Source organism: Nymphaea colorata, chromosome 10 (assembly GCF_008831285.2).
Source record: "Nymphaea colorata isolate Beijing-Zhang1983 chromosome 10, ASM883128v2, whole genome shotgun sequence".
Taxonomy (NCBI): domain Eukaryota; kingdom Viridiplantae; phylum Streptophyta; class Magnoliopsida; order Nymphaeales; family Nymphaeaceae; genus Nymphaea; species Nymphaea colorata.
This window is the reverse complement of record NC_045147.1, coordinates 21,194,237-21,208,961: the sequence shown is the minus strand read 5'-3', so window position 1 is coordinate 21,208,961 and position 14,725 is coordinate 21,194,237. Positions and strand designations below refer to the sequence as shown.

Here is a 14,725-nt window from a genome sequence, read left to right as displayed (position 1 = left end):
AATCCAAGTGCAGCCTAAGTGTCTCAAAATTGAATTGAAGATAACCAATTTCGGTTCCTTTGCAAATGCAACGTCTATGATTGCAAAAACTTAAAAAGTTATTGTATTAACCAACAACTAATACACGTTTAATTGCTTCTATTATGGCATTTGGCTTCAAAGTCCAGGCAAAGTTTTTACGTGTTTGACTTTTAGCAAAACCTGAACACCTGGTCTAGTCTTCTAAGTTGAAAATGCACGGTGAGAGAATTAAAAATTTAATTCAAAAAATAGAATTTTTTACTAAAAATAATGTCTTTTTCACGCTACGTGGCTCATCTGACCTAATTTTTTTAACTCCATGATTAATTTTTTCATTTTTTTTCTTCTCTCTCTTCGTCAATAGGGACGTAATCCAGTTGGGAACAAATTTGGCTTAATCTGATCTCCCTAATCGAAGTCAAACTCGAAAAAATTGTTGTCAGAATTGTTATGATACTCTTAAAAGTATATTATCACAAGCGAAAAAAGAAACATGTCTTAAGAATTGATAAATCAAAAATCATTTAAAGAAGCACCGTCAGCCTAATATAGAGAGTTAAAACTCAAAACCCTTGTTGGAAAAATTGGAAATAAAATCCAATTGGCTACGTAAACTAATGATCCCGTGAATCAAGCGAATATGAAAAAAAAAAAAATCATTTATATTCATTTGAAAAATAGATAAACGAACATGTAACAATAATTACAAAGTAAACCAAAAAAAAAACAAGTTTAAAAAATGTATTGAAAAATAATAATCAAAACAAATGTGACGAACTACATTGGCCGGCAAATGAAATCAATTGATAATCATGTTGATTGAAATACTCTACTTTGGGGGATCAGAAGTTGAGGCCTGAGAAAGGAAGATGGCAAGTACCCGATGGTGGTTTCCACTGTGCGTCGCATCGGACGGCCATTGTCATCGCTTTCAGATGCCGCCTTTTCTGTCTCCATATTGGAATTTTGAGAGAGATGGAAAAAGCTTTGCGTACCTCGAGTGGGGAAGATGGATACATGGTCCAAAAGGGATCGCCCGCCCCCAAAGCTCCACCTCCTCCAATCCTATCCTGACTTCACCTGTTTTTCCTGTGACTAGATGAAGCTTCTGGCTGGAATCTAACTCGTTTGGGAACAATTTGCTGTCAGTACTGGTAACTCTCTCTCTCTCTCTCTTTCGACGGTGGTGGCACGTTAGGATCCGATGTTTCCAGTAGCTTGTCTTCACTTCTTGCCTGTTTCTTGTTTCTTTCATTCTCTGGCAACTAGGGAGTTCTGTCCTGTGAACTATGTCATTATCCGCGTAAACTCTACGGCCCTAAGCTCCTAGACGAGCTTTTCAGGAGCTCTCTCTCCTGTGCACATCAATCTGTGTTTTCCATGTGGAATTCTTGAAGTTGGGGCAAGAAAGGAGATGTTAGTATCGTGAGAGAGAGCCATACTTTATTCTCATTCATCAGATATATATATATATATATACAGCATATGACAGATGTACATACATGTATCAGAAGTATTTGCTAGTGGCGTACAGTTGTAAACAACTACATTACAGCTGTCTCCTAATTAATTCAGAACTTTCTGAACTGACTTCATAACAAGAATATGAAAAGTCAGACTGATACAAATTTTCGTACTTTTATTTTTTCTGAATTTTCGAGAATTCCAGCCGCTGGATTTGTGGTTTCAGTAAATTTGTCGCTTCTTCACTTGCAAATCAAAGTGCTTCTTAAAAATTTACATGTGCATGGTAAGTAGATTCTGTGCTTTTGTTGGGTTTCATGTGTTTCAGGGAGATGAAGGAATCAACTTGCTGGCTGCCTCTCCTTCTGCTACTTGTCTTCCATTTGTTGCTTTTTTCTTCTCTTGTCAGATCCACCCATGACCTCAAACCCGTGAGTATCCTTCTCAACTGTGGCGCTTCCTCTGACGATGTTGATGAAGATACGCGTCGATGGACCAACGACTCCACCACCCACTTTGGTCACTCAAATTTACAATCTTCTTTCGTTGCCCAAGCTTTTAACTCTGAAATCCCTTCTGTTCCCTACCAAACTGCTCGCATCTTCACTTTTACTTCCTCTTACAACTTCACTGCACTTCCTGAAGGTCGTCATTTCGTTCGCCTCCACTTCTTCCCTGCTGTCTACAATGACCGAGATCCAAGAATGCCTTCTTTTCTGTCACCACTGGGCCTTACACTCTGCTCGACAACTTCAGTCCCTCCATCACCGCTTTAGCCCTCACACAAGCCTTCATCGTTAAAGAGTTTTTCATCACTGCACCCTCCTCTGGCTCCCTCGCCCTCACCTTCACCCCCTCAAAAGGCACCCCTGATTCGTTCGCCTTCACAATGGCATAGAACTTTTCCGTTCCTTCGCCTTTAACCCTTCTTCCACCGTTGGCCAAACCGACCAAATATTTCGCATACAACATTCCGAGGCTTTGCAAACCGTCGTTCGGCTGAATGTGGGCGGAGCTTACGTCACTCCCACCTCTGATTCCGGCCTCCTCTTCCGGACTTGGTATGATGATAGTCCATACGTCTATGGTGCCGCTCTTGGAGTTTCCTACAACCGTGATCCAAATATAAGGGTCCAGAATTCTGATGCTTTCCCAGATTATATTGCTCCAACAGACGTGTATGGCACTGCTCGATCAATGGGGCTTAATGCATCGGTCGACAAGAACTATAACCTCCAGTGGAATATTGCTATAGACAACGGATTTCGCTACTGGGTTAGGCTTCATTTCTGTGAGATACAATCAAAGATCAACAACGTGAACCAGAGGGTGTTCGACATATATGTGAACAACATGACGGCAGATCTTAAATTTGATGTGCTTGACTATGCATCTAAGAAAGTCAACACTACTATTTTGACAGGCGTGGCTGTGTACAGGGACTATATCATAGAAGTGCCTGTAGAGGGAAGTGAACGGAGCTACATGTCGATTACGCTCCATCCAGATGCTGAGATCGGACCCAATCACGCAGATGCAATTCTTAATGGGCTTGAAGTCTTCAAGGTCAATGACTCATCTGGTAACCTTGCTGGACCAAATCCAGACCTCCCGTGGGCGCCTGCACCTAAGAATAGTTCTCCGCCCGTTGGTCGTCATGGTGGTGGTCACAGCCTCGTGATTGCAGGCGCCGTGGGAGGCATAGCTGCCGCGCTTGTTGCCGGCGCTTGCACCTGCGGGTCCCGTTATCGCCTTACGTACGAGGGAAAAGCGGGAAATCAACTCTAATTCCAGCAGAGAAGAGCCTGGTCGCTCAGAGCAACGCCTCTAATGCTTATTGCCGGCACTACGGGTCTCTAATGCTTATTGCCGGCACTTCAGGTTCTCCGAGATGATAGCAGCCACCAACAATTTTGACGATGAACTGCTCCTTGGGGCTGGTGGCTTTGGCAAAGTGTACAGGGGTGAGATAATAGACGGTGGCACCAAGGTTGCCATCAAGCGAGGGAACCAACTATCACAGCAGGGAGTGCGTGAATTCAAGAACGAGATAGAAATGCTCTCTAAGCTCCGCCATCGCCACCTGGTTTCCCTCATCGCTTACTGTGATGACAACTCTGAGATGATACTTGTCTATAACCACATGGCTCACGGCACCCTGCGTCATCACCTCTATGGCACTAACCAGAGGCAGAGACTTGAGATATGCATTGGTGCGGTTAAAGGGCTTCATTACCTTCATGCCGGAGCCACCTATACGCTTATACATAGGAATGTCAAAACCACAAACATACTCTTGGATGAGAAGTGGGTGGCCAAGGTTTCCGACTTCGGCCTCTCGAGGATGGGGTCCTCATTGGGTTGCAGCCATGTGAGCACAGGGGTGAAGGGCACCTTCGGCTACTTTGATCCAGAATACTTCCGCTTCCACAGGCTGACCGAGAAATCAGATGTTTACCCGTTTGGAGTGGTTCTGCTAGAGACTTTGTGTGCTCGACCGGAAGAGATCGGTCTGGCCGATTGGGCGTTGCGCTCTATGAGATTGGGAAGAATCGAGCCGATCATCGACCCATTTCTAAGGGGAAAGATAGCACTCGACTGCCTCCACAAGTTTGCAGAGACTGCAGAAAGGTGCTTGGCAGAGTGCAGACCGTCCGTCTATGGCGAATGTGGTAAGTAGTTTGGAGCTTGCCCTTTTTTTACAGGTCAGCGGAGAAGAGGAGAAGAAGGGGGAGGGATTGGCTGCCGGTCCTTCCATGGCCGTGGATGGTGATGATGAAGAGGTGTCCATGTCTTCCATGGTTTGGCATACTGATGATGATAGAAGCAGTTCGACTTATGCTGAGCAGGCCACCATGGATTCACGGAGCATGTAGTCCAGCGATATGGCATACTGTACTCGCATCTACTCATGACAAAAAATTTTTCAAAAATTTTATATGGGCGAAATGAACTTTTTTATAGATCACAAGTAGTATCACGGTTTTATCTCGGATAAAAAGCTTTTAATAATACGAACATAGTAGAACTTAAAAACGATTGTTCCTAGTCACCCTAATTCTTGTGGTGGCCGCAATGCAGCTGAATCGGTCAAAAATCGATAATATTATATTAAATAAGTGTATGTAGAAAAAATAAAACATAAGAACCAAATTTTTAAAAGAACTTTAAAAAATTAAACATGTGACAGATGAAGCTCTTCGATTGGTAGGCGGATGGAATTAGTTAATAGTTTACAACGTCCAATTTAATAAACAGTATTCATTCAATTTTCCAACTATTGACCTCCCTCCAACCAAAAATATGTTTGGGGTGCATGATACCCAATCAAACACCTGAAAAATTTCCCTTAATTTGTGTTTTAATGGTATGACCTTTCAGGGCGTCAGTTAGATATGGGTGGAGGTTCCCTAGAAATCCCTTCTATCTCATGGTTCATAAAAACTATTTCAAGAAAAAAATTCTTGTTGTTTGACCTATTCTCGAGCAAGGGCTCCAGGTTCGAGAGATCCCAATCCGCCTCCTAATCAGTCTAAAAAATATTAAAAACTTGGACAACCATCTATTCAATAACTCCATTTATAAACTCTTGAAGATCTCTCGTAATATTTAATACGGAACTAAATTTTTTGGGTGTTACAATCCACCCCTTAAGGCACACACGTCTACATGTGTGGGACTTTAGCTCCGAATGTTGAACCAGCTCTAATACCATTGTAACAACTCGACCCACTCTTGAGCTCAGGCACTTGGTTCGACGGATCCCAACCGGCTCCTATGAATAAATCCAAAACCATATAAGAAAGAAGCGCACTCTTTATAGTCCGCCGCCCACATACTTGTCATTGCCACCAAGATTGGGCATCACACATTGACAGTCACTCTTCCCAAAAAATTGTGTGGTATACGATCTTCTTCATTTACTACTTTTTCTTTCTAACATAATTAGAAGAGTTTGGCCGTTAAGACAATAGATATACTAATTGACACAATATAGAGGGTGTTGACCTCTCTTTCTATTTAATGTTCGGAGTTGAAGTGTAAACATTTAATTATAAAAAATAATAGTAAGACTTGTTATGATCTTATAAGTATATTATCACACATGATATATATATATATATAATTGATAAATAAAAAATTATTTAAAACGCTCCCAAATATTAGTTGCTACAGATTAAAAGTACCATCAGCTTAAATAGAGAGTTAAAACTCAAAGCCCTTGTTGGAAAAATTGGAAATACAATCGAATTGGACAAGGATCTTGGCAATCGAGAGAATAAGGAAGAAACCTTATCTATATTCGTCTGAAAAATCGATAAACAACGTCTGAAAATAATTATAAGGTAAAACGGACCTATAAGATATTTTGACATATAATAAGCGTATGAAACATGAATCCCCGCGTCGGCCGGTAAAAGGAATCAATTCATAACGAGGTCGACTGAAATACTCTGCTTGGGGGGATCGGAAATTGATGCCTGAGAAAGGAAGGAGGTAAATACCCGATCGATGGTTGTCTCCATTGCACGTCGCATCGGATCGCCATTATCATCGCTTTCTGATGCAGCCTTTTCTGTCTCCATTTTAGGAATTTTGGAAGAGAGAGAAAACACTTTGAGTACGTCGAGTGGACGAGAAAGGGAGTGATGGTCGCGACAACGACCGGAATGTCGATTCCCTCCTGGTCCGGTCCTGGTGGACGACTCAGTCTTCCTCCTCCATCCCATGCTATATTTACCAAAAAGGTATTGCCCATCCCCAAGCTCAATCTCCTCCAATCCCGTTCTTCCTTTAGCTGGATGAAGCTTCCGGCTGGAATCTAACTCATTTGGGAGCAATTTGTTGTCTGTACTGGTAACTTCTCTCTCTCTCTCTCTCTCTAACACACACACTATGTTGGCGGCGTGTTGGAATCCGACGTCCTTCCCCTCCAGCATCATGTTCTCGCTTATTGCCCGTCTTTGTTTCTCTCAGGCAACTGGAGAGTTATTATGTGAATTTTTGGCGTCATCCGGTAAAGTCCAAGTCGTTAGACGAGTTTCCCAGGAGCGAGCTCCCGTGCGCAGTCGGTCAATCTGCGTTTTCCCCGGCGGAATATAAAAAGTCAGATAATACACATTTCATTTCTTTTCTATTTTCTGAATTTTTTCTAGAATTTCAATCGTTGCATTTGTGGTTTCAGTACATATGATTGCAGGTGCTACTATCACCTTTTCAATCGCTAATCAAATTGCTTTGGTGAAAACAGAGCTCCTTTTCTTCTCCCTACTTTCCCCGCTTAAATTTTCAAGTCAATATCTCAAAAATGATTTTGGGATGCTAGGAAAATTGCAAATTTTGACTGGTACAGTTTCTCCTGCATGTTTCTCTTGGATACTGAGAAATTTTTCATTTACATGTGCATGGTAAAGTAGATTCTGTGCTTTTATTGGGCTTCAGGTGTCTCAGGGAGATGAAGGAATCAACTTACGCCTTTCTGCTACCTATCTTCCATTTGTTGCTTTTTTTTGAGCGTCGATGGACCAACGACTCTACCAACCACTTTCGTCCCTCAAATTTACAATCTTGTTTCTCTGCCTGAACTTCCAGCGACCTTTCTGTTCTCCTTTCTCTTGTTCCCTACCAAACTGCTCGCATCTTCACTTCTGCTTCCTATTACAAGTTGACAACTTTACTGCACTTTTTGAAGGTTGTCATTTGGTTCGGCTCCACTTCTTCCCTGCCGTCTACAATGACCGAGACCCTAAATTCACCTTCTTTTCTGGCACAACTGGGCCTTACACTGTGCTCAGCAACTTCAGCCCCGCCATCACCGCTTTAGCCCTCACTCAACCCTACAACAAGCATGAGTTTTCGTCACTGCCCTCTCCTCTGGCTCCCTCACCCTCACCTTTAGTCCCTCACTAAGCACCCCTGATTCGTTCGCCTTCATCAATGCCATCGTCGGAATTGTTCCCTTCAGGTGCCTCCACGGTTTCACGTGCCATATTTTTCTTCTTTGGCGCAGTTCACTTTTCTTTTCCTTTTTTTTTTCCTAGGTCCTGAGTAGGCCTCTGAGCAAAAGAGTTGATTGGCACTTTTTCTAGTTCATTTATGAGAATATAGCATCCTTTATTCCGTTTTTGTGAATATCGTTTTTGTGAAAATGTCAGCTTTGGAATCGCTTTTCTGGCATTTTTTCCATCATATTCTGAAGAACTTCAGGTGCTAGTTCTGCAGTGCGCTTAGGAAAATATATCCCATTTGAATCGGAAATCCCACCGATCCAATCTGAAAAAAACGGATATGAATAAAAATTTAATATCCGATTAGGAAATCGGATCGGATTCGGATTTAATAAATGACATCCGATCGGATTCGGATTCGAATTCGGATATGCATGAATATCGGATCGGATTCGGATACGGATTCGGATCAGATTCAGTTTTAGACAAATATCCTCTATCTAATACTTGAAAAATGGCAAAATCCGGTTCAAAATTCGGATCCGAATCGGATTCGGATTGTAAAATCGGATTTCGGATTCGGATATGACTTTGCTTTATCCGAATTCGAATTCAAATCCGAATCCGAATATATGAATATCCGAAAAAACGGATATGGTTGAAGATGTATCCGATCTGAATCGGATCCGTTGACATCCCTAAGTGCTCTTCAACCCCTGCCCCGTCTTAGATTTGCCTGCCGAACGCAGAGATTATTTCCACAAGTCCGATTGATTTCGATTTAATAGAATCCTTTCCCTCATCCAGCCAAATAAAAGAACCAAAAAACAAATGATAGGAGCCCCCCAATTGTTGCCTTTAATGGTAAAGCATTTTCCAACTCACATGCTGGAGATCAACGTCCTAGCGAACTAAATTAAGTGTTTCTCATATTCAGGTCACGGAAAGAGGATGAAGAGGGCAAGTTTTTCAGAGAGACTGCTTTTCCAATATATCTGCTGTTTCTTGCTTCTTGACCCTCGGTTATGCTCAGCTGCCTCTTCCTTCAAGCCGGTGGATGTAATCTTTCTAAACTGTGGGGCGTCGGCCGACGATCTCGATGCTGATAAGCGCCGCTGGAGCAACGATTCTAGCGCCACTTACTCTGGCTCATCTTCTTTCCCCACTCAAGCTAACAAAACCATTGACTTTTTCCCAATCCCATCTAAAGTTCCATATGGAACTGCACGAGTCTTTACTTCCACTTCCACTTACACGTCTCCTGATCTCTCTGAAGGCCGCCATTTTCTTAGACTCCACTTTTTCCCTGCTTACTACAACAACCTCGACCCCTATAATGCCACCTTCTCTGTCATTGCTGATGCTTACACTTTGCTCGAGAACTTCAACCCTGCTACTATTGTCACAAACTTCAACCAAGCTTACATCATACACGAATTCTTCATTACCATCCGGCACGCTGGAACCCTCACCCTTGTTTTCGCTCCCTCATCGGGCAAACCCTATTCGTTCGCTTTCATCAACGGAATTGAGATTGTGTCTTCGCCAGAACTGTTCAACTCTGGCATCTCCAACTCCTCCCAGATAGTTAATACTCCTGGCCTGACATTCCGAATATATGATTATCATGTCTTGCAAACTGTCGCTCGGCTAAATGTTGGTGGGGCATACATCTCACCCGCTGGTGATTCTGGCCTCTTTAGAACATGGTATGATGACACGCCGTATGTCTTTCCTGATGCTTCAGGGGTCTCATACCCTCGTGATCAGAATGTAAGCATCCAGTACTCAAAGAATGTCCCGGAGTATATTGCTCCACCAGACGTATATGGCACTGCTCGGTCTATGGGTCCTAATGCCTCTGTCAACCTGAACTACAACCTCACATGGTCTATCACTGTCGATAATGGATTCCGTTACTTGATTAGACTTCATTTTTGTGAGATTCAGTCTGAGGTGTTCCAAGAGAACCAAAGGGTATTCAATGTGTACGTGAACAACATGACTGCGGATCCTGGATTCGATGTGATTTACAGTGCGAAGGAAAACGTCCAATCTCCTCCATACACTGGCGTAGCAGTGTATAGAGATTACATGGTAATAGTGCCTTCGTCGAGTGGCAAACAAAGCGACTTGAAGATTGAGCTCCATCCAGATATTGATGTTCAACCATATTACGCAGATGCGATTCTTAATGGGCTTGAGGTGATTAAGATCAGCGATCTCTCTAGAAACCTTGCACGGCCAAATCCAGACCTCTCGCCTCCGCCTTCACCCGAAAAAGTAGGGCGTGACGGTGGCCATAAGACCCCAATCATAGGTGTTGTGATTGGAACAGTAACTGTCGTGGCGTTGGGGATTGCTATCATCCTCTACTTGGTGCTGATTAGACAACAGAAGAAAGGTAAAGGGAAGACGAAATGGAGCGATGTTGGTGGTGGACGTCAACATAAACTGCAATCTCCCCTTGAGCAGGCGAAGAGGAAATGGTTTGCACTTCCAACAGCTACCAAGGATTCTAGATGTAATGAGGCGACACTTAATCACTTCCCCATCACTCATTGTCGGCATTTTTCGCTCTCTGAGATAATAGCAGCCACCAACAATTTTGACCATGCTCTCCTCCTTGGGCGTGGTGGCTTCGGCAAGGTCTACATAGGTGAAATAGATGGCGGCACCAAAGTTGCCATCAAGCGTGGGAACCAACAAGCAGAGCAGGGAGTGCATGAATTCAAGAACGAAATCGAGATGCTCTCTAAGCTCCGCCATCGCCACCTGGTGTCCCTAATCGGTTACTGTGATGACAGTTCCGAGATGATCCTTGTCTATAACTACATGGCTCGCGGCACCCTGCGTCAACACCTCTATGGCACTAACCAGCCACCTTTATCTTGGAGGCAGAGACTTGAGATATGCATTGGTGCGGCTAAGGGGCTTCATTATCTTCATGCCGGAGCCACCTACACACTCATACACAGGGACGTGAAGACCGCCAACATACTCTTGGATGAGAATTGGGTGGCCAAGGTTTCTGATTTCGGCCTCTCGAGGATGGGGTCATCATTGGATTGCAGCCATGTGAGCACAGGGGTGAAGGGCACCTTCGGCTACTTTGATCCAGAGTACTTCCGCCTGCGCAGGTTGACAGAGAAATCAGACGTCTACTCATTTGGGGTAGTTATGTTAGAGCTTCTGTGTGCTCGGCCTGTGATCGACATGTCACGTCCAATGGAAGAGATCAGCCTGGCCGAGTGGGCATTGTTGTCTATTAGAGAGGGAAGAACCGAGCAGATCATTGATCGGTTCTTGGAGGGAAAAATCACGCCGGAGTGCCTACACAGGTATGCAGAAACCGCCGAGAAGTGCTTGGCAGAAAAAAGTGCAGAGCGTCCGTCTATGGCCAATGTGGTAAGCAGTTTGGAGATTGCCCTGTTTTTACAGATCAGCGAAGGAGAGGGGAACATGGATGATGGACTGGCTGCTGGTTATTCCAATGTGAGCCTAGATGGTGATGATGAAGGGGTGTCCATGTCTTCCATGGTGTGGCAAACTGATGATGAGAAAATCCGGTGGACTTCTGATGGGCTGGCCGCCATGGATTCACGGAGCATGTAGCTGAGCGATATGGTATGCACTTGTGCATCTACTCGTGTTGTTCAGATAGAAAATTATCTTAAAATTTATCTTAGCATGTGGAAAGTAAAATTTATCTGTTGAGCTTGGTCATTCTCTGGCCTAAATATGGTGTCACCATCAAATTGTTTTATTTTTAAGCAAGTCCACCCACTTTATACAGCCCTTGTCGATTCAGTTATCTAAGTTTTCATTGACCTATTATTCTTGCGTTCATAAATAAATCGTTGTTAATGATGAAAAAACAATCATCTCCTTCATTGCCTTTTATTGCGCCAACGTCGGCCTGCCCACCACATCTCACAGTTACTTGTCTCATCGTGATGCACCCGTCACATCGCAGTTACTCTCACATCGCAGTTACTTGTTTCATATTAAGACTAGTCCAAATTTAGGGTTTTCTATTTTTTTATGGCTTTTAACATTTTTCCTTAGTAAAATTTGAAACATGTTAGCCATGTCAACACTAAGAGCCCATATCTTTTTGGACAATCCTTTTGCATGTTTGGCTTCTCACCCAATCTGCCTCAGGGAGGCTACGCGTCTATGGACTTTTGCTCCTGCTCTTGACACCCAGATACTATTATCGAAAGGTATGATGTCCAACTGGTCAACACCACCAAGTCACTTGAACTTATGTCTGATAAACATACCCAAATTATAGGGCACCTCACAACAAACCAATGTTTTTCAGAACTACTTATAAATAGTCACGGAGCGATTGTTCTCGCCGGCCTGTGAGATACGACAGTCCTTCAAACTGTCGTAAGTTTAAAAGGTAAGCAAATGCACAGATAACTTGAAAACAAAGAGTGCGTAAATAGACACAAGGAGAAGAAGAACTTGTAATGACTTGTTTCATTTACTTAAAAAGGCATTACATCACAAGGGAATGTAAGCTAAAAGATTGATTAGACTTTACTTACAAGAGTGTTCAAAGACTCATACAAAGATCCTCATGTTGAACACCAAAAATAAGGAATCTCAAACATAACACTTAGACCGGTGAAATGGTACTCCTTTACAAATGAACAAACACACACAAATGATCAGTATATATTCGTTATTTTCTAATCAAAAGCTGGGGCCTAATCATCCCCACGTTTTCAAAGTATGCTTTATATTAAATTAGTGTTTGTAAGCATGTTGGCATGTTTCTCTTTTGTTTGATGTATTTTTAATAAGAATTTAAGTGGTTTGATTTTTACATCATGCCAGTGGCAAAACCATAAATTTTTGTTCAATCGCTATTGCTTCAAAAATTAACAAACATGGTAAAGTGAATAAATAAATTATTGAATAAAGTTAAGGGGCACCTAATATATGAATAAATAAATTATTGAAAATCACTAATTTGAAATTTTAAAAATTTGTGAGACTGTGTGGCCAACGGCCCACCTAGCACATGTCCATTGCCCGACAAGGAGGTATCGCCTTTCACGCCCTCCCCTCTGTTCGGTTCTGTTCATCCTCCTTTGAGCATTGGCATCTTCGGAGTGTTTCTCGTACTGGCAGATTCAATTCCGCGCAGACCGCATACAACTGCTTGGCTAAAAGAAGCGGAGAGCGTCCATCTATGGCCAATGTGGTAAGCAGTTTGGAGCTTGCTCTGGCTCTTCAATTCCGCGCAGACGAGGGGAACATGAAGGAGGTGGGATCGTCTAACAGTTCTTTAATGGACGATGAAGAGGCATCCGTGTCTTCAAGGGACGAGAGAAGCAGACCATCTGTTCGTGATGTACAGGAAATTTATGAAATTGAATCAACTTAAAGTAATAATTTCACGATTGTGTTATGGACTCCGCTCAAGAGCAAATCCGTTGCGTACCAGGCCTGGTTTGGACAAGAAACGCTTTGGACATTGAGGTCATGTTGTTCTTAATCAACTTGAAGATGTTAGAAATGAATTGAAATAAGATTTTGCCTATATATCCACTCAGATTGGGGCAGGATCCGTTTATTCAAATTACGTTTTGTATCCAATCCTGCTTGGGTTGTAATATGACGGAATAGATCGATATGAATGGAATTAATATCTGATCCAATGCATCTTCTTACATACAAGGTGAAGAATTAATAATATCTGATCCAGTCGCGTATGTTTCAGTTCCAAATGCAACTCAGCTCCTTCAAATCTAAATTTAGCGTCTGAACATCCCTTGTTTGGCAGCAGCGTGCGTAACACTAGCTTTAAAAGCTAAGTTAATCTTTCATAATATTTTAGTTTATGAAGAAATCATGCAGATCGTGGGAGAAGCTTACATAGCTTATAGCTCAAGCGAAGTATTTACAACGACAACAACTTGTGTAGTGATCTGGGAAGAAAAATTGAAAATTTTGTAATCTTATATGATGCAATATTCAGGAAAAGAATACAATGCAATAAAATGTAAGAATATAATAATATCATAAAAAATTATCAATAAGAATGAGAAAATAGGATCCGTAAGAACACGATGAATAAGCACATCAATAATAATACCACCACTAAACATATTCCTAATCATCACAAACTATATCCAATGTCATAAAAAACACATTTTTTTCAAAAAAAAAAAACGCGATAAATCAAATTGCCCTTTAAAATTTTTAAAAAAGTTTTTTTAAATTAAAAACAGAAATACACGAAAACAACTTTTTTCCCTTTTTTTTCATTTTGTTCACGTTTTATCAATGGCAAGCAGTTTTTTTTTAATTTTCTATTTTTTATTTGTTGCAAGTCTACTTAGTTTTTTATGTTTGTGTTATTAGTTTATCACTAAATTTATTTTCCCCCTACTTTTATTTTTTAATTTTTAAAAATTTGCCCTCTTTTACCCGTTTTTGCCACCTTTTTTCAGTTCTTGGTAATATACTCAAGAAAAACCTCACCATTTAATTTGTAACTTCAAAATATTATTTGTGACTATGCTGTATACCTATAGAATAATTATAAGAAAGGAAATTAAGCCAATTGGAGTCATAATTCAGCGTAAAACTGAACCACAAGATATATGATCCGAAATCTGAATATATGAAAGTGTCAACAATGTGTACATTGACATCAAATCAGAACAACCAATCATCCAGCCGCACATCTTCTCCATCCGACGATCCAGGACCTCACATCCAATAAAGTCTCAAACGTCTTAGCTAACACCAGATAGGGTTCGCTCATTGGAAGTGGACAAATCAATAGTGCAATAACCTCCTCAAAATCTTATCTACCTTAATTTATTTAAATGAACGACAAATATGCAAGATCTATACATCTGTGGTCATGCATGGCATATATCATCCATTAGTCAAATAAGTTTCTTAACTTCTTTAAAATAATCAATCAACAATTAGGTCGCTAGACAAGGTGATCTCATAACTTCTCATCATAAAGAAACATTTAAGCCCTTGAATTCTCTCCAATCTTTCACCGCCTCTATTGCCTGTTAGGTATAAGACGAAACATATTTTGTTTCTTTAAAGTTTTATTATTTGTCTCTATCTTCTTGTTTATAATCCGCCGCCCAGATGCTTGTCATTGTCAACATGAAACAACCGGGAAATCATTCTTACTAAAAACTTACGCTTATATGTATTTCTTTTCACTAACAAAAACTTATCTATGAGTAGTAAATAATTAGAACATTTCGGTCGTTAGTCTTCACGTTCATAAAATATATATA

General features: G+C 41.5%; 1 protein-coding gene and 1 pseudogene across 7 annotated transcripts; both read left to right on the top strand.

Annotated features, from left to right (window-relative positions):
- The first annotated feature begins 1,642 nt into the window (after positions 1-1,642).
- On the top strand, positions 1,643-4,422 carry LOC116262689 (receptor-like protein kinase FERONIA; annotated as a pseudogene).
- A 1,828-nt stretch (positions 4,423-6,250) lies between these two features.
- Positions 6,251-12,870, top strand: LOC116262688 (receptor-like protein kinase FERONIA). 7 transcript variants are annotated; one of them, XM_050079795.1, is made up of 4 exons: positions 6,269-6,591; positions 6,737-6,832; positions 6,928-7,450; positions 8,371-11,159. In XM_050079795.1, exons 3-4 carry the CDS (start codon positions 7,423-7,425, stop codon positions 11,046-11,048), a joined length of 2,706 nt encoding a protein of 901 aa, XP_049935752.1. In that variant the 5' UTR covers positions 6,269-6,591; positions 6,737-6,832; positions 6,928-7,422; the 3' UTR covers positions 11,049-11,159. The 7 variants fall into 7 exon arrangements, with proteins under 7 accessions (XP_049935749.1, XP_031498030.1, XP_049935752.1 ...); XM_050079792.1 differs by having other exon boundaries at positions 6,251-6,342; positions 6,463-7,450; XM_050079793.1 differs by adding an exon at positions 12,582-12,870 and having other exon boundaries at positions 6,269-7,450; positions 8,371-11,060.
- Positions 12,871-14,725: the final 1,855 nt, after the last annotated feature.

What these genes read in the sequence shown, in the direction of transcription:
- LOC116262688 (XM_050079793.1), top strand. Translation starts at nt 7,423, where the DNA reads ATGCCATCGTCGGAATTGTTCCCTTCAG. An exon ending in GTCGGAATTGTTCCCTTCAG is followed by an intron (nt 7,451 to 8,370) that starts GTGCCTCCACGG and finishes TCTCATATTCAG; the next exon opens with GTCACGGAAAGAGGATGAAG.